This window comes from Martes martes, assembly GCF_963455335.1.
Source record: "Martes martes genome assembly, chromosome: 14".
Classification (NCBI taxonomy): domain Eukaryota; kingdom Metazoa; phylum Chordata; class Mammalia; order Carnivora; family Mustelidae; genus Martes; species Martes martes.
This window is the reverse complement of record NC_137902.1, coordinates 23,691,529-23,712,052: the sequence shown is the minus strand read 5'-3', so window position 1 is coordinate 23,712,052 and position 20,524 is coordinate 23,691,529. Positions and strand designations below refer to the sequence as shown.

The window sequence follows — 20,524 nt, the reverse complement described above, 5'->3', positions numbered from 1 at the left end:
GTGTGTAAGCTTGTGAGAGAGAAGGTCTGGGCTCTCTCAGGCATAGCTGGGCTGAGTTCCCAAATTGGTGGTGTCCATCACCCTGTTGAGGAGACCACTCTGTTCTGCTTTGGCTCTTGGTGATTTGGAAACCCCAAGGGATACAGTTTTGTTTGTGGTGCTGATCAGATGCTCAGTGGTTCCTTGTTCCCTATGGAACAAACTAGGTCTTCTCAGGAGAAGTTTCTTTTAATTGCTGTACTCTGGCCAGCATTCACTAACAGGACTAGCCTTCTCTGATGCTGCTTTATTTCCCCAAGGCAAGCTTGGTGACATTCAGGGTGTCCTGTAGAGAACTGTCTTTTAAGCCTATGATAAGTGACCAGAGCATTTACTTTGGGATTTAAAAACTTTATCACTGGGTATGAAATCTCCTTTAGGGGTGATGAAAATTGTTTAGAATTGGGTAGAGATTGTGTAACACTGCAAATGTGCTAAATGCCACTGAGTTTTACATTTTCAGATGGTTAATTTTATATAATAGGAATTTTGCCCCATTAAAAAAAAAAAAAAACTTTGTCATCATTGTCAACACAAAATCAGCAAAATAACTATATCTTAGAGGGAGGCCAGGGTCAGGATGGGTGTAGGGCACAGAGGCACAAAAGTGTATGTCAGTTGTCTTTAAAGTTCTAGTTCTGAGCTGCTCGGAGTGGGGTCCCCGAACCAGCAGTATCAGCATCATCTGGAAGCTCATTAGAAAAGACAATTCTTGGACCTCACCCCAGATTGATCAACTCAAAGACTCTGAAGGTGGGGCCCAGACGTGTAAGTTTTAAGCAGGTTTCCAAGTGATTCTGAAGCAGCTTAAGTTTAAAACTACTGTTCCAGTTCTTCAGTTGACAGGCGTGCATGTGTTGGTTTTATAATTTATAATTAAAACACTAATTCAAAAAGATGATACGCAGCCTATGTTTATTGCAGCATTACTGACAATAGCCAAATTATGGAAGCAGCCCAAGTGTCCATCAGTAGATGAGTAGCTAAAGAAGATGTGGTATAGATCTCTACAATGGAACATTACTCAGCCATAAAAAATAATGAGATCCAGCCATTTGCAACAACATGGATGGATCTAGAGAGTATTATGTTCAGTGAAATAAGTCAGTCAGAGAAAAACAAATACCATATGATTTCAGCCATATGTGGAATTTAAGAAACAAACAAATGAACAAAGAAGAAAAGACAAACCATAAAACAGACTCTTAACTATAAAGAATAAACAGATGGTTCCCAGAGGGGAGCTGAGTCGGGGGAATGGTGAAATAGGTGATGGGAATTAAGAGGATACTTATCTCAATGAGCACTGCGGACTATATAGAATTGTTGAACCCCTATATTGTATACCTGAAATTAACATGATACTATATGTTAAATAAACTGGACTTAAAATAAGAAAGAGAGAGAGAGGGAGGGAGGGAGAGAGGGAGGAAGGAAAGAAGGAAGGAAATTAAACAAACAAATAAGATTAAGCAAGGACTAGTGATAACTGTGTATTTAGTACCAAAGGTTATATTTTAATCTGATTCTATGCAGTTGAAATTTATTTTAAAAAGAAAAAAACTTCTTAGCAACTCATTGATCTTAATGTGAATGCCCCACCTCTAAGCCAGTGCAGAACGATACAGATTCAGAATAGATGTCTTATCAAAAAACAAAACCCAGGGGCACCTCAGTGGCTTAGTTGGTTAAGTGTTTGCCTTGGGCTCAGGTCGTGATCCCAGGGTCCTAGGGACCAAACCGGTCTCTCCTCTTGATTCATAGCTTAAGTCTTTGCACCAAGTTTTTTCTAAGGTTCTGCCTTCACTGGGACTCTAACATTTTCTCTGCCTGGCAGTCTCTGTGCTTCCAGTCTGTGCAGAGATACAGGGAGCCATAGGACTTGCCATCTCTTGGAGTGAGGAGCCATCGGACAGCAGAACTGGGACTCACACTCAGGATTTCTCACCTTCCAATCCAGAGTTCTTCCTCTGACCTTTGATTCCTTTAAATCACTTGCACATAGAAAGGAACAAAAACTACCTTCTCAGTGCATGGATTTGTAAATATGAAGGGAAAAAATGTGCTCAGAACAGAAATGAAATTAATTTCAAGTAACAAGAGATTTTGAGCAATAGTAGTTATTCAGATTCAGAAAAAAAAATCATTTCACAATCATGTCATGATTGCAATGGAATAGAAAATTATTTTAAGGCAAAATAAATTGATCATGGGTACATCTCACATGAGTAGTTTCTGTTTGCAGTTGAAACTATGTATTAGGTGTGTGTGTCGGCAGAGCACAGTGACCAAATTCAGAGTCCCTGCTCTCACTGAAGGTGTCAACCATTGGGAAAGACTGTTGTCATTGCTTATTTGTTGTTTAAGTGTTGTGACTTGGGAACACCTCAATGCCGCGGGACCGGAGGCTCAGTGCCAGCAAGGGATACTCTCTGAAAGGTTATCACAAACCTATTGTGGCTGTTGATGGAGAAGCTAATACCTTCCAACTTGGCCATGATCCCTGGCACCATCTGACTTCTCTGTGTTTCCCTTATGATCCAGGTGACAACTGGTGGAAGAGCCAGCTACTACGTGTCCTATCGGAGAGAGGCCTTTGCCCAGATAAAGCTGCCCAAGTACTCCCTGCCCAAGGTACGTCCAAGCAAGGAGAGACTGCCATGTTGGACTGCAGGGAGGTTTGACCTCTGCCTGGGGGACAGCGGGCATTGGGCCTGACTTGCCACTGTGGGGCTCTGGCCTCTGCTGATGGCCCCGAACCTGGGTTCTCTATTCTCCTCTCAGTGGGGCATGTAGGCAAGAGCTTTGATTCCCTGTCTAATACATCCTGTATAGTCTGGAGTCATTTCCCAGTGAAAGGAGAGCTAGCACACAATCCCTTCTGGGAGTCCCTCCCTCACGCAAGGGCCTTACTGCCAAATAGAGGGACAGGTTCAGAAGGGCCCCGACAGGAGCCCAGACGCTAATAGGTATGTATGCACAAAGGTGCCCAGGTGAGTCTTGTGGAGTTCATGCTTCTCTCTACATTTTAATGCAAAATGTAAATGCACTGCCTATGTTTCTGCTCCCTTCTGCCATTATGAGTAATTAAAAAGGAATAATTTACTATTAATGTTAATATCAAATGATGGCATTTTAACTCCTTTGTTGGAAAATCTTAAAACTTATCCTGTGGACTCCATACCTTGTGAACAATGGCTTCCTGGAGGAGAAGGATCTTAGAACCTCAGTCTAAAAATGGACAGGATACAATTGCATCACCTAAAAAGGCTCCAAAAAAGGGCAAGGTTCTGGTTGAACACATATTAAATGTAATGTTGTAAAGCATCGGGTCTGTAAGCTGGTGCTGGGAAACAACATGAAAGGCTAAATGACTAAAGAGGTAGGAGTAATTATGGGAAAGAGGGTGGGTAATCGTCACCACTGGTTGTTTCATTCATTCATTCATTCATTCATACATGCATGCATAAATCCATTCATTCGTTTGATCCTTCTTTTATTCAACCATTGAACTGTTCTTTCTCTCATTTCGGCTTTTACTCTGTGCCAGGCACTAAATTAAGCTCTATGGAGAGAGTAGAAAAGAAAAGAAGCCACAAATGGTCCCTGCCTTCGTGGAGCTTATATTCTGGTAGAGAAGAGAGACACTGAACAAGCAATTGTAGATGTAGGGAGTGTTATAGGTATAGAAGTTCAAGGACCATTGTGACATAATGGGTGGAGCTTACCTATACAGATACTGAGGTCAAGTTTCCTAAGAAAGTTAGGTTTAAGATGATGTAAGAGGATTAAGGAGTTAACCCTGCAAACAAGGGTTGGGAAACCAATAGAAAAGGCACACACAGGCCCTATTTTAAGAGAGAGAATATGGTCCATTCAACAAACTAAACACCATCTCAAGAGACTGGGTTGCAGAGAAAGGGGTGGAGAGGCTGATGGGATGAGCAGGGACTGCATTAAGTAGCCCCAGAGGACATGGGATCAACTCCTCATTTTCTCTACCCTCTCTGTGACTGGCTGGCATGGGACCATTCTGTAACATCACGGTGGTTGCAGGATGTCCCCATCAGATGTTCTAAACCCAAGCAGGAAAGCAGTATCTCTGCTAGGAGAAGAGGAGGATGGAGAAGTTTGTAATCATGATTTTTCTGAAGGAGAAAGACCTCTTGCAGTTAACTTGATGATTTCCACCTATTGGCTCAGGAGAAGTACTTCGGGAACTTTCCAAACCATATCCCCAGTGTAAGGCCTTTTCCGTCTCTACACTGTGTGCATATTTCATGTATTTTTAACCTTCTGAGATAAACAAACAGTTTGCTCCCCTGGGCAGTGTGGCTGCAGGTGGGGACAAATGAAGCCTGGGATTGATCACAACCCTGGAACACTCCATTAACGATCAGCAACCCCATGGCAATTTATCGTGGTGGAGTACCATCCGTGCGGCCCCTTTTATAGAACTCCATCCAGAGCAGCTTCATTAATATGAGGGCTGCTGTGAAAATAGCTGGATGGTTATCGATCCCCTTTATTAGCCAGCATTGGCTCGGATTTTCCCCAGCCTAGGCCGAGGAGGTGAGGACAGAGGGGGTGGAAGTGTTTAAAAATGGAAATGGCTTTTAAGCAAGTTGTTGCTGTTCCAGGAGCTGCGTCTGCTGTTGGGCGTCTTGCTTACAAAAACAAAGAGAACCTCCCTGTCATCACTGCCCTCACACCTCTCCTCCCAGCCTGTCTGTTCAGAACACACTCCCCTGGGGTGCTCTGTGGCTTGGAGCGTTTTGCAGAGAATGAAATGAACACCATTAATAATGAGTGGCATTATTAGGAGTGGCAACCCTGTGCTTAGTCCTCCGTAACCAGTCTCTGGGCATGGGGGGGTGGGGAAGGGGCATGGTAGCCACTCACCGGCAGGGGGTGAGGACACAAATGACCGAGAGCCCTGGTATAGCCTGGCTGAAAGGCAATGGAGCTTCTGAGCAAGAAACCCTGAGCTTTCTTTCCAGCTCTGCCACTTGCTTATCCAGGAGCCCAGGTCTTTTTACCTGTGAAATGGGCATCTGATACCATTGAAATTTACTGAGCCCAGTGCTTCTGGAGAACAGCGAGATTTAAGAAATAACCAGCTCTTTTGTGCTCCTAGAAGTAGCTCACTGCAAAAAACCACTCTTCCCCATGCCCCTCGCTAAGATACAGAAGCCCGCCTATTTACCTTGGATGAGACCAAATTCTCATTCCTTATCTATAAATGGTTAACTGAACTCTTTGTCCTCACTGGGGGACAAACTGGACAAAATGCTGGCTAATTTAACTTGACCAGACAGGCTGGCTTTTCGCCTCCTCCCCACCCCAGCCTCTGAACTTGGAGCCACTCTTGGGCGCTTAAGCAGGTGCTGGAACTCAGGACAACCCCTGTTAACAACCCTTCTGAAAACCAACCGACTGTAAGGAGGGTGGTTTCCTGTTCAATGGCCCCTCTCCTACCACCTGCTCACCCTGCTCCCCACATCCGGTTCTCTCTAGCCTTGTTTGACTTTCTCTCCATAAACATAATTCTTCCCTGCCATCACCCTGAGGGACTTGCAGATACGATAGCCAGAGTGTTCTCCCTATTGCGATAGTCTTGCAAATAAAGGCTCTCCCTACCTAAGTCTGGGTTTGCTTTTAGTTGACAGTAGAATATGTTTTATCCCATTTTGAATAATAAAAGAGAAGAGAGGGAAATATGCTTGAGAAAATTTATTATAATGATAATGACAGTGATATTAACCTTTTCTTTAATTTCCTTAGGACAATTTCCCTTAATTTTTACATTTCCCCAAATACTGATTTATCCTTCTTTGCTGTGTCACAGCCACACTTCTTAAAATGTTATCTGTAATTCTAATTTCTTTTGTTGCTTCCTATCTACTCTTCAACCCACTGTCAGCTGTATTCTGGTCTCCCACACCCCTCTTTCCTATTCCACCAAAACTCCTCTAGCCATTGCTACCAGGGAACACCTCCAAGCCAAATCCAATAAACATTTGTACAACTAACTAACTTTCTTTCTTTCTTTCTATCTTTCTGGAGTACTTGACACTACTGGGGAAAAAAAAAAAAATCCACACCTGATACTCTTCCCTGTGGCATGTTTTATTCTGATTCACTTTTCTGATTCCCCTTCTCCTGCCACCCTTAAATGTTGATGATCCTAAGTTCTCCTGGTGTTCTGCATGGTTCTTGGGTGACCTCATCCCTTCTCTTCATATTGGTGACGTCTCTGTTCATAGTCCCATCCCATACCCATCGAGCCCTGGGCTGCTTTTTTGAAATACTTCCCCTGAAAAATCCCATTTTAAAACTCTAGACTTAAGCTCAGTATCTCTACCTTATATTATATCCCCAAAATTTCATCCCTCTCCCGTGTTTACTTACTCTACTCATCCATACAAAACCTTTTATTAGATATCTACCATGTGCTACCGATATTCAGTAAGTGCTAGAAATGCAGTGATACATAAGAAAGACACAGTGTCTGCTCTTTGGGAGCTTATGGGCTAATGAGAGAGACTGATGTAGAATAAACAATTATGCACATTAATTATGAGTATTTAATTATGATTGTATGAGCATGCTAATGAGGGAATTTTGTAGGTCACATACCTGACATATTAAAGATATGCCTTTTTCTTTTGTCGCCCTGTGGGTTCTGCCTCCCTGATATCTCACCAGTCCATTTCATAGGGTTCTCATAGAAAACCTGCTTCCTTAGTCCAGGCCTCATGTGTCACTACTGAGATGTTGCAGCCACCTTGTAAGCCTTCCGCCTGCCCCACTGAAATCTACCTTGGACGCTGTGATCTCACAGTTATGCCGGCCTACTGCAGCCGAATCTCTGCCCTGGGCAGTTCTAATTATCCCCTTTTCCTCCTCAAAATCTTGTGCTAGTTTTATATTTCCTTCTGGGTAGAACTTAGGTGGGCCAATGCAGGGCCCCTTATGGTGTGGCCACTCTGTCCTCACCTCCCTCAGGGAAAAACTGCTTTCAAGCCAATCAGGTTTCACGCATTTCCATGGATGCCCCCTCGACTGCCCCTGTCTATAAGCCTTTGTATTCCCATCAGTACCCATACCAGGGACCTTAGTCAGGTTCACAGAAGGCCAGGAGGGCATGACATTCCCACCACCGTTGGGCATCTGCTTGAGGTCATGTTGTACATCTTGGTTCTCTCTGTATTTCTATTATAATGTCTGGCGGATGGCAGATACTGAATAGTGTGTGTTGTTATAGTGAATGAAGTTATGTTCAGCCCAGATTACACGAAAATGTTTCGTGCGGAAGTGTTTTCACCATTGTTTACCTATGAAGTCTCACGTTTAGGTTTGCAAAAGGCAACTATAATTCTTCCAAATTAATGGGAGGGTATGGGGGAGTGTTATTTGTAATTGTTCTCCAAATAAAAACATGAGTATGGTTATGTCTGATGCTGTCCAAATTCGTTTATTGAAGTGACAACCAGAATTTACTTACTGCTTTTCCCCCCTCTTCAGTCTCTCTTCTTATCACCAGTCAGATCTTACTCTGCTTGTTCTCAAGAGTAGCAAGCACATCTTCGTTTTCTTCGGAAGGAGGTGACATATGCTTTGGGGTTAGATTGAGGTTGCAGGATTCAAGAAATATGGTTTACTATCATTCAGCTCTCTATTAGACCAGTACTACTGAAAATGAATCATTTGTTCTTAAAGACATAATATTCTGGTTATTATTGGTTGATCCGTATTCAACTAGAAGATCTATTTGGAGAGACGACACATAGCTCAGAGCTTTTTCAAGGAGTGATGACCCAGACTGCATGCACCTGACTTGTCTGGAAGACTGGTCCAGATGGTAGGACTTAAGCCTTCCCAACCAGACACATTGACTCAGAACCTCAGGCAGTGGGACATAGGAGTCTGCCTGCTTTTAAGATCTCCAGGTCATTTTGATGCATATTGAGTTATATTCCCACTGATAACAGAGTTCAGATAGTCTTGGGTTTAAATATTAGTAATGTCATTTGTTAGCTAAGTGACTTAGGGAAATTAAGAATTTTTAAAGCCAACTTCCCAGGGTCCTGGTTGCTAGAGAGTACCCTGTCCCCTAAGCCTGCCGTACCTGTGAGTCAGGTGATATACCCCACACGCATAACAAGACTGGCTGCCTTCCATCCTGACCGTGCCCTAGTGTTTTCAGTTTTTTTTTTTCCCCACTTCTTTTACATTAGTTTAGTCTAAAATAACTTAGCTCATTCATTTTTATAACCAAAACATCTGGGAAAAGCCCGGCATTTCTATTGCATTTTTAACAGGGTAAGTGAATTTAATCTGTATTTCCTGCAGCTGCTATTTCCCCTCCTACTGGGTTCTCGGGCTTTCATTCCACACCAACACAACACAATTTCATCACAGGGTTTTTAAGAGGAAGCCTTATTTCCATTTTCAAGCAGCTCAGCGGGATCCTGTGATTCTGTAAGGTGTGTAAGCACAAATGAACTAGAGAGGTCTCAGTCAAAACGACCTAGGGAGTTCAAGGCCAGACACTGAGATACGACAGATCCTCCAATAGAAAGAGCCAGAGCGCTTCTCACTTCTCCCACCTCCTTGTTGTCCAAATCGAATGAACTTGCTCCTTCCAAAAAAACATCTTGGAGAAGTGCTCCATGGTTGTGAAATCCAGAAAGGATTTCAGCAATAAAAGAAGATATTGCTACCTTCTTTTATTGCTGAAATCATTTCTGGGAAAGGTTGGGCAAACAAAGTAAAAGCTAGACCCGGCCTGGTGATTAACTGTCAACTCCAGTTGCCTGAGCCCCTACTACGAGTGCTTGCCACCACGGTGACCAGGGTCTTCTCCTGCCTTCTCGGGATGCCATTACTCTTTGGCGTATCTACCTGTGTAGTTAACGCATTTTTGTAAAATTTTTTTAAAGACTTTATTTATTTATTTGACAGAGAGAGAGAGAGATCACAAGTAGGCAGAGAGGCAGGCAGGGGGTGGGTGGAAGCAGGCTCCCTGCTGAGCAGAGAGCCTGATGCTGGGCTCGATCCCAGGACCCCGGGATCATGACCTGAGCTGAAGGCAGAGGCTTTAACCCACTGAGCCACCCAGGCACCTCATAGTTACGCATTTTTTAACTGCTTACATTATGTCCAGCATTTGTTTGTCTGTGACAACAGTTCCTCCAGACAGCATGAATTCCTTAGCAAAGGACTTGAGTTTGTGGTCATCTTTGTATAGCGCCTAGCCATGTACGAAAACTGGGTTTTATAAACTCTTCTGAATTGTGAGCTGATTAGATTTGATTGTAGAAATGTCCTAGTCCAGGTGTACAAACTAAAGTGACTTCAGGGACCAGGGTATTAACATGAATATGTAAGAGGCAGGTCATAAGAACATTTGGGCACTTAAGGCTGAGGCTTCCTAAGTGCTGGCTTCACCTAAAAGACTACACCGTCCAGGTATTCTGCAGATGCTATGATCAGACCGAACACTTGTGATTCCCATTCATCTCATGGGTCATAGGATTGCAACTTCCAATCTGGAGGCTTTCTCCCCCATATATATCCAGGCAGTTAGAAGCTCACTAGTAGGTTAGAGCTGTACGACAGGCATTCAACACTTGGTTCTGCCACTTACTGGCTTTGTAATGGAAAGCAAGTTGGCAAACCTCTGTGTACCATATTTTATTCCTCAGTAAAATGGGACTAATACTACCTCTATTGTAGAATTATTTGGATTTTTAACTGAAATAATACATTTAGATGACTTAGAATAGTGCTCAGATGTTAGTTATTTTTAGTGGTAGCCCAACCTCTTCAGTACTTTGGTGAGAAAGTTGAAGCTCAGGGACACAGACATGTTCTACACCATAGAGCTAACTTCTAGCAGAGTTCCTAGTAGGGCCCAGAACACTAAATTCAAGGTTGAATTTCCTTTTTGGTATTGTCAGTGATTTTCAAATATTATTTTATTAGCAGCGGAACCTCCTTCATCTTTTACTCCCCGAATATCATGCAGAACTCTAGGATAAAACAGATTCAAGTGGTGCCCCTCTGGTTGAAACAGAGGTGGAAGCCGAGAGCCCCACCCACTGGCTCTGCCTCCCTGCCACCCTTCTTGCAAAGGATGACTGTGAAGATCCCAAAGAGAAGTTTTGTAGCCACTACACTAAAAAGTTTGAAAACATAAATGAAGATCTAAAGAAGGGATAAGCCCTGATTTCTTTGCATATGTGAGTTTCCTCCGGCAAGGCTGTATGTCTCCGTTAGTGCTAACACTAACTTTTAGATATAAAAATAAAAAATGAAAGTGGATGAATCCCTTGAAGCCATGGGAAATGATACCCACCAAAGCCCCTTACACCCATCTTACTGTCACTTAGCAAGGAACAAAAATCACAAAGCTCTTAATTTATAGCCTTGGTCTGACACAGAATTGTTTAACATTGCCTATAACTCAGGCTTTTTCTCCCCCATTCATAAGTCATGGTAATTACTCTGGGCCCCCATGGGCAGAGGGATATGGAGATCTGCTGCCTTATAGGTGTTCCATCTTCTTCCAGGACATGCACATCATCAGTACTGATGAGAACCAAGTGTTTGCAGCCGTCCAAGAATGGAACCAGAATGACACGTACAACCTCTACATCTCAGACACGCGTGGCATCTACTTCACCCTGGCCATGGAGAACATTAAGAGTAGCCGAGGTCTAATGGGAAACATTATTATTGAATTGTATGAGGTAGGTAGCCAAGATGGGCCTGCACCTGGGTCTGCCTCTCTTTTGCAGGAGTTTTAATGGGATAAACACGAGCATTGCAGTCAGCCAGTCCTCGGGCAGAAGGCAGCTATACCCTTTAGCAATTGTGTGACTTTGGGCAAGGAACTTAGCTTCCCTATGCCTCCATCTCCTCACCCGTAAAAGGGGGATTAAATATTTGCCTGATGAGACGGTTGTGAGAATGAGAGAGAATATACGTAAAGCATCTAGTATGGTGGGTGACTCAGCAAACTTGAATAGATGGTGGCTGAAGTGGGCATTCTTCTGTGGATGAGCACAATTACGAGCCAGACGCCCAGGTATTTCACCTACGTGGGCTCGCTTAAGTCCCTTTCTCACTTCTACGGACTCTGAGTGGAGGTACGTATCTATTAGTTGATCTTCAATTATTTGGAAATTTACCTCTTGTGAACAAGTTTTACAGGAAAAGAAAAGTGAATATCAGTGCTGGGGATGAGGGTTTCCCTGAAATGCCACCACATGCCAACATCCGTGGAGGGTGAAGAACTGACCTTGACTTACATTGAGTTGTTGTTTAATATGATCACTGTACTGAGTTTTCAGTTAATATTGAGGTTTTGTCTTTAAATGTGATCACCAGTTAAAGAATAATTTCTCTAGGAAACTAAGTGACTGCACAGAGGCACTAGAGAAAAATGAGTTGTTTCAGTGACCCTAAAGCTGGGTCACTTTTTATGTCTCTAGTGGCCGTGTATGACCTTTGATGGTCTGGCCACAGTCCTCGCCTTGTTGGTATGATGGATTGATTTGAGTAAAGGGGTGTATTTCTTTATCCAGCATTTATCACTGATTGATGGTCAACCCTACACCTGCTGTGCTGGTGGAGATCATTCATTCATGGAGGGAGGAGTTGTCTGTCATGAGTGGTACCCTCAGATGGTGTGGTGAGCTGCTCCCTTACTAGTTTTCATCTTTGAGGAGTGGGAGCAGCTTTCAGAACAGAGGGATCGGTGTAGGGGTTCCTGCTTTATAGTGGTGTCTTCTGAGCAGTGCCTGGCAGTGTTCTAGCATCCCTGCACTGGTGTCAAAGTTACTGAAGAGTAGTGAAAACATCAAGTTACTTTTTTAGGTAGGAGGACCACACAAAGGTCTGGGGGTGAATAGAAGTCCACTAAAGTAGAGAGAGAAAAGTGAATGGCACTGGGTATAAAACAAATCCAGTAGAAATACCGTGATTTCCCAGGAGGTTGTTGCCAAGTGCTGATTCTCTTAACAACAAGATCCCCATTTGGGAAATGGCCCAGATTTTTTCTTAGAATTACAAAAACTGGTAAAGATGACTAAGGTGTGTAAAGAGCTTTGGGAAGCTTACATTTCCTTGACTCTAATCATACCTGGAGGCAGAAATATACTTTGTTATTGGGCAGTAAGTCACCTCTGGTGGAAGGTTTGGATGAAATGTTCCTGGGACATAGGTCATTGCAACCAACTTCCTGTTCTCATAAGTGAGGCTATAGAGATGAGAGGATTATTCCTACTCCTGTGGTCAGACTTCAGGAGAACGGGGTAGACATTTGCAGCAGATGACCTTTCAATTTAGAGATCCCTGTGTCTCTGACCCTATTGATAAGGCGGGTGCATTTGGCACTGTGCTATCCCTTTTGTAATAAAGAGTATGTTGGTCACTGTGAATAGACACTCTGATCTGAACTGGAGCATGGATAAAAATGAAGAATGTGCCTAAATATATGTATATTTTGGTCTTACTCTAGTCAGTCTTGCATTTTTAGTCTTTCGGTGGAAAAATGCATGGTGTGATTTCATCTCTACAAAAGCAAGACATACAACTTCTCTAAAACCAGTTCTTTTGTGTTTGTTCTCCATTTAATTTTATCAGGTTTCATTGTGCCCCTGCTTTGTGTTAAAGCCCATGAAGAAGGCAGGAGAGAGACTGATCATCTTGCCCTCAGGAAGCTTGCAGTCTAGATTGTTGGGCTTTGAAGAAGTCAGTGAACGAGGTTCCTTTTTTGACCTGCCCAGATTGGAGTCAGTTGAGATAGAGACAAAGAGTGAGACAAATGGAGATCAAATGTCAGTTTTACTGCTTTGAAAAGTTATGTAGAAGCAGGTGGGCTTCCTAATCCTGCCTGCCAGACCTGGATGTACCCTTTTAGTCACATGCTCAAATAACAAATCAAAAGCTCTCCTGTGGAAGCCTCTTCCTGGAACACCACTACAGTGGGGGTACAGAGTATGTGATCTTTGCAAGCAGATTCCCAAAATAGTGGACATGGGGATGAGTTGTATGTGCCCAGTTCTTTTTTGCAATGTTACCAATCTGATCATCAGTCTTTTTGCCCTGCAGAGGAAGAAGTGGAAGGCATTTCATATTTTAAGACCTGCATGAGTCAAGAACTAGATGGATGGCGTAGATATGTAAGACCTTGAGGTAGCCAATCTAATTGCATAGAATAGATGCTCATCAGGTACAAGAATGAGTGCCAGATAGGTGGTTGGAGTTCAGATTCTAGAAGGCATTTAATACCAAGAGAATAAATTGTATCTGGACACTATCTAGACCATGACCATATTGAAGGCTTTTAGAGGGTGATGCTATTTTGCACCTGGAGATGCAGTCTGTGATTTGGAGATAAAGCTGAATTTAATTGGTCTCTAGGGGTCATTGGTTTTAACCTCCTTCACTAGAGATTCTCATAGAAACTGAGATTGTGTACCATATGGCCAGTTAGCAAAGAGACTATAATTTTTCTGGACTCTGAATGCCCTTGAGTGATGCAGCTGGGAAAACTAGTAAGCTTTCACATTCAATTCAACTAAATTAATACACTTTCATAGAGTGTATTTTGTTTGATGAGATGAAGCTGGTGCATGAGACTCACAATCTACTGGAAGGAAACATGACACTATTAAGGTAATCAGTGATCACTGACTAACTTGTATTAAAGCTGTGACTTTCTGTGTTGTAGAATCAGTAAAGAGGAAGGTTAATTCTAACTTGAGGAATTTGCAGGGAGTGGGGGGGACTTGAAGATGAATTGGCTTAAAGGATGAATTACTGGAATTTGGGAGAAAGGCATGTCTGGTGGAATCCCAACATGATATGAGAACTAGAGTCTGATGAGTAGATGCCCATTTTTATGGAATGTTCAGTGACTTTCGGACACAGTGGGGATAAATATTGCAGAGATACTAGTAAAGAGCTGGATTGAAGAATTGGGCATTTTCTGATGGGCGGCTAATATTTCTCTCTGTTTTTCTCTTATATCTACATACCTAGAAAATGATATTGGCTGTATCATGCAGTACCCTACGCCAAGTTAATGTATAACTTTATAGTATGATGTGATAGAATATTACACCTGTTTAACCTTGTCTGAAATGTCAGAGATGCTTTTAGGTAACACAGATGTGAATTGGCTTGGATGAACACAACCACTTAAATCTGCTTCCTAGTGTATCACTCCATCTTGCATGTGGCCCCCTCAAGCATCTTCTTGACCATGGGAAAGGGGCAAAGAAAATTAGAACTTACTTGAGAGTTCATCTTACAGTCTTGGCACTAAAAGACCTTGGAAACCATTGGATGGGAATCCACCCCCACTGAACTCCCATTAAACTGAGTAAAGCAAAGACATTGTCTGTTTCCTGGTCTGTTGGAACAGTCTCCTGCTATACAGAGAGTCCCTTCTCATTCTTCCTTTAATCCCTTTTTTCAAGTACAATAGTGACATGGCTGTAATTACATGATCAGGTGAGAAAATATCTTGAAGGCCAAATAATAATCTCTTTTTTAAGGTGTCAGAGCCTGTTCCATCAAAACAAGTCTGATGAGGACAATGAATATAATCTATTATGTGTGTTCACCATTATTCTGTGATATTCTTTTCACGCAGAGCTTTGTTGTGGTTTCTTCATATCACTAACTCCAACCTACATTTCTTCTTAGTTGCTTTCCACTGATAAATCAAGAAACAAATATTCTTTCCAACACCCTCAATTATATTATGGAAACATGCTCTGAGCTGCTGGTCAAGGTGCGTTTTCTTCAATATTTTCAAGGATATTAAGCATCCAACTCATACCTCATTATAATAATAACAACAGTGAATCAGATAATGCCCAAGACCAGTGTTGTTGACTAAATATATGAAGCCAACTACAGATGCACTTCTAAATGTTCCACCATCCACATTTTTTAAAAGTAGAAGAAACAGGTGAAGTTAATTGTAATAATATATTTATTTAACCTAAGTATCTAAAATATTATCATTTTAGTATGTGCTCCATTTGAAAGATTACTAATGGGATCTTTATTTTTCTGTGCTAAATCTCCAAAATTCTGGGTGTATTTTATACTTCCTCCTCATCTCAATTCATATGCTAAATTTTCACCAGAGATACTTGATCAGTATTTACATTTCATAAAATTTAAAGTAGAAAAAGTAGATTCACATACCCAAGTTATTCCAAACATATTAAAAGTTTGCCAATAATAGAATCAGGTGTCAATTTTTAAATTTAAGTTCAAATTGATTCAGGTAAAATACAGTTAAACTTCAGTTCCTTACTCCCACCGGCCACATTTCAAGTGCTCAGTAGCCATATATGGCTAGGCCATAGTATTGGTTTGGATAACCCTAAATTTTATATGTATATATATTTTTTTCAATCACTGATATCATTGATATATATATGTATATACATATATAGTCAATCATTGGTCTCTCTATATATAGTCTAAATTTTATATATAGTCAATCATTGATCTATTGACATATCTCTTTGTGGCAGGTATCATTCCCCCTGGTGCCTATGAGAGTATAGAGAATTTAGTAACTTGGCTTAGATCGCGGAGATAGTAAAATGGTAGAGCTATGTTTGAACCAGTCCATGTATATTTGAATAAAAAGCCCAGGCTCTTCCCACTATGCATTTTTTAACATTAATTTTTTTTATTGAGGTCAAATTTATGTATAGTAAAATTTACCCTTTCTGGTATGCAGTCCTGTGAGTTTTGACAGGGGTATGCAGTTTACGTGTAACTACCACTATAATTAAGATAGAGAACTGTCACCTCAAAATATTTCCTCTGATGACCTTTTTGTAGTCAACCACTCTCCCACCCCAAATCACTGCCAGACCAGTCTGATTTCTTTCTCTCTCCTGTTTTGTCTTTTCTGGATTTTCATGTGATTGGAATTGTACAATATATAGTCTTTTGAGTTTGACTTCATTTACTTAGAATCAGGCATTTGAGAATCACCCATGTTGAGTATCCATAGACATTCCTTTTTTTGTTTTTAATTGCTGAGTGGTATTCTATTATGTGGACGTGCCCTAGTTTGTTTACTCATTCACCATTGAAGGACATTGAAGTTGTTTCCAGTTCTGTGTGACAATAAATAAAATGAATATAAACGTTCACATGAACACAAGTTTTTCTTTCTCATGGGTAAATACCTAGGAGTAGGATTGCTTTGTTGAATGTGAAAGACTTTGTTTATAAAAAGCCACCAAGTTGTTTCTAAAGTGGTATTCTCATTTTGTATTCCCACCAAAGATGTATGAGAGTTATGGTTGCTTCACATCTTCACCAACACTTGGTGTTATCAGGTGTGTGTGTGTGTGTGTGTGTGTAGCCACTGTGAGAGGAGCCTAGTCCAGCCTTAGTGTGGATTTAATTTGAATTTCCTAATGACTACGTGGATCTCACTAGGATGGATAAAATGAGATTCTCTGAATCATCCTTAGTGTTCTGGTTTCTTTGCTCATCTTAGCGATGTTCCCTTGCTTTCTCTGTCCCTGTCCTTGCTCCACACCCTTGCTTTATCATGAACTTGAGTGACCCATCCTTGGCCAGATGGACAGCTGCATACAGACTCCACAGGGACATCTTTCCAAGACTCACCTTCATTGGCCCCTCACCACCGGTTCCACTCTAGGGACAGCCCAAGGGAGACCATGGTAATTGCTTTTCTCAGCAGAGCTCTGGTTTCCTTGTCCTAAGGGCCCAGGGAGGTGAGCAGCAGATGCCCATGCCACCTGGACTCAGTACTCTGCCAAGAGTCTGCTTTCAGTCTTCCTTCATACCTCAAATTGATTCCAGAAGGAAAGTGGGCCATGCAGGCCTGTCCTTGTACTACTTTCTTCTGTGGGTGCCATCCCAAGCTGGTGCCCTTCTCTTTGAGCTGTGGGGCCGGTAGCTGCAAGCCATGCTTCTGATTTCAAACAACAGTAGGAGGAAACACAGAGTTTATCAGACGCCTAGTACCTCCTTGGGTGGAAGAGTTAAAATGGGTGTCTCATTCTCTAATTGCTTCATATCGTATGCAGTGAGGCTCAGTAGAGTTTCATGATACTTTTGCATTAGAGACATACATGTGCTTCCATGTGCACACATGCACGGCTACCTGGGTATGGGTACTAGGTTGAAGCATACATAACGTGCATTTGGTACTGGGGTTGCAGTAAAGAACTGTGAAAGCTGTTGGCCTAGAGCACGCAGAAGCAAAGTGCCCTCTAAACTTACAGCCTATGTAAACATGATATGGAGCCAAGAAGCAATATGGGTTTTGAGCAATCCGAATACAAATCGAAAGTGTTCTGGTTCTTTTGGACTGGAGGGAGATGGCCGTGGCTCATATGCAACTTCAGGAGAAAGGCCTTCAGAGCTGCAGAAGGCTTCCCTGGAAATCTCTCCTTCCTGTGTCTTTTCAGACCCCATTCTCCAGATTTCGCTCTCAGAATATGTGGGGAATGCAAAAAATGCCCATGTGAGTGGTGTGGTGCTGAGGGAGAAAATGTGGTAGTGACCATTCCGTTTGCCAAAGACACACATCTGGAAGAACACAAGAGGCAGCTGAATGGCTAGTAATTCATGCCGGGAGGCATCCAGCTAGGAGGCAGTGGATGGGTGTGACAGGAGCCCCACAGGAGCAGGCTCAGAAGTCTGAGTTGGACTTGTGTATATTTTCACCCGGGAGAGAGACACCAAGGCCCTGGGTATGTTTTGGAGGGGACCAGTTGAGTCAGCAGAGAGAGTTCTCTAGAAACATTATCTGGTGGTCCAGCAGAAAATGTACCAACTGTGTCTAAAGAAAATACCAAAAGGCCTCCATCAGACAGACAGTTTGAAAGAAATACAGATTCCATTCTCTGTGAGGAATAATCAGTAGTCAGGTTTAAGAGAAATGCTTCTGTGGTTGGTTTTAAAGACTGAGGTGATGAGAGAGCCTCAGAGCCCCTGGATTACCATAGAAGATCCCAGTCTTCCTGAAATGGCACTGATTTTAAGCAGCCAGGGTAGGGAGGGGTTTTCTGGGGAAGGACAGAACTCTGACACCAGTGGCCTCCCCCCTTGGCTTCTGTCCTTGCCCACCCTCTGTTCAAGTTAGGAATCTAATCAATTCCTTAGTTGGCCCTTTGTCAAATTCCCCTGGTGGTGTCCTTCCCAGATAAATTCTGTTCTCCTCTTGACATTCTTTGTCTACTTTTTGCTTGTTTGTTTGTTTTTATCTGGGTTGTCATTCTTTTTCAAGGGCAGTCAGGTTACTTAAAAAAAAAAAAAAAAAGCGAAAACAAAAACAAACTTCTCATTTCACCAACTAAATTATGTCATTAAAAAACAGTAAAAGAGCTCACTTCCGCGAAATTCTTTCCCACTGGTATTCTCTCAGTTAACCACGGTCCTCAAAGAATGGGGAATAAACGCACTTAAAATTCTGAGTTATCTATTTCCAGAAAACCTCTCATTTAACCTCAAGTTTGTATATATTTAAGTGATTTGACTTGCCTTTTGGCTTTGGAACATGCTGGGATTGTACAGGAAGTTAGGGATTCTTTCTTTGACGTAGTGCTGTCATTCACAGTATCTGTTCTTACTGCCCAAAATGTAGACATGGAAGGAATCAAAGTTTGATTTGAATCTGTACTTACTCTGTAACTTTTCTGAATCATAAATTTCTTTTAATTCTCTAGCTTTTTGTTTCGTGGTGATGATCTTCTCCCTTCTAAACATCAAGGGTATGCAAATTCAATAGATAGGAACTCTGGGAAGAGGGCTCTGCATCATCTCATGTAGCCATGGTTAGCCAGCTGAGGAAAAAGAGGAGGGGCAGGGTTGATTCTGTCTGTTTCAAAGTGACCATTGGCTGAGATACAAAGATGACATGGAAGTTATGCAGGATCCTCCAGAGAGCCAGTGGCACAGCCAAAGATGGATGCCAGAACACCAAGCTGGGTTATCTGCCTGAAAATATCTGCCTCACTACTAATCAAGAGGTGAAACTTCCAGCTTTAAGGATCATACCTTTATGCGTCCAAAATCTACCTACAAGCTCCTCCTGAGCAGAAGCACATTGCTCCCAAGAAAGGGGTAACTCCTTCGGTTGTTATAAACCAATGCCACCTCAGAGGGAATGTTAATAGTTAATTAAGGATAAGATCCTATGAACAGAATGTGGAAACACATGAAGTGGGAAAAAGCAGATGGGTAAAAGGGCAGTGGGACATCTGGGTCGGGGCAGGTGGTAGAGGGTGCAGAGATGAACTTAAACTTCTCTCAAAGACCACATGGTATATGGTATGTCTCACCATGATCTTATTCTTCTCTTCTTTTGTACCCCCAACAGCCCTGTCCCAGTTCTTATCAGCATTTGGCCCAACATGGTTCTCCATCTCTTGGCCTTTTTCCTAGGTAGCAGGTATCAAAGGGATATTCTTGGCAAACAAGAAGGTGGAAGACCAGGTGAAGACATACATCACTTACAACAAGGGCAGAGACTGGCGCCTACTTCAAGCTCCAGATGTGGACCTGCATGGAAGTCCAGTACACTGCCTGCTGGTCAGTCGCCCAGTCTCACATGACGTCCACAGGGCAAGCTGGTCACCTGGGGATGTCCCATCAGGGGCTTTTTTCCATCAAGGGGTCTTAGGAACTTGGCTGGTGCTGGGCAGGGATTTCCCACAAGTCCCAGGGCGATGATCTCTGGGCTCAGACTGCCATACCACTTGGATGGAAAGTTCACAGGCTTGGATTGAAACTCACAGGCTTGTACTTAGAATACACTATGTTCTCTAATTCTTAGTAAGATGAAGACATGTTTAAGAAACAGTGCCTGAGTTCCAGGGTTCTAGACAGAGCTCGGGAGTAGAAACACACCTGCTAACTGATCCGAAATAATTTGATGAGTGTGTGACAGATGTCAAGGTAAAGCAGAAGTTGCCTTGCAAGCCCAGGAGAGATCAGGCTGGGGTGTCCACATGGGACAGTGGTTAATCCGTCAGCATTCTCAGGGTGCCCAGTATGTGGAATATTGGGGTAGGCACTCTGGAGGACATAATAAATAAGTAATTTCTTCTGCCCTCAGGTGTGGCAGCTCTAAGGTGGGGGGGGGGGAAGACAGATCATTAACAGTGAAATTCATGACCCTCAGTGCTGTCTTAGAGTGGACCTATGTGAGAAACTCTTCTAAGGCCCCAGAAATGGTTACATTTCTCCTGAGCAAAAAAGTTGCCTTTTGGCATTGTTAAAAAGGTTTATTACCAACTTACCATACTGTAGACATTATGTTAAAAACCGGGGATATGGGGACAGATAGGGCCTTTCCTTTCCTTTCCTTTTCTTTTCTTTTTTTTTTTTTTCCTGTAGATTTTCATCTAACCCCCTATTTTCTGCTGGTGTTCCAGGAAGATCAGAGACAAATGCA

The 20,524-nt window shown here is 42.4% G+C and overlaps 1 protein-coding gene across 1 annotated transcript in view; it reads left to right on the top strand.

The window, feature by feature from the left end:
- The window catches only part of SORCS3 (sortilin related VPS10 domain containing receptor 3), a gene marked incomplete at both ends in the record, with an annotated part of 596,464 nt that overhangs the window by 473,471 nt on the left and 102,469 nt on the right, over nucleotides 1-20,524 (top strand). Inside the window, 3 exons of the mRNA XM_080823492.1 lie at nucleotides 2,584-2,673; nucleotides 10,617-10,796; nucleotides 19,513-19,659. Of these exons, the coding sequence (XP_080679618.1) occupies nucleotides 2,584-2,673; nucleotides 10,617-10,796; nucleotides 19,513-19,659 (417 nt within the window). The remainder of the gene's footprint in view (nucleotides 1-2,583; nucleotides 2,674-10,616; nucleotides 10,797-19,512; nucleotides 19,660-20,524) is intronic.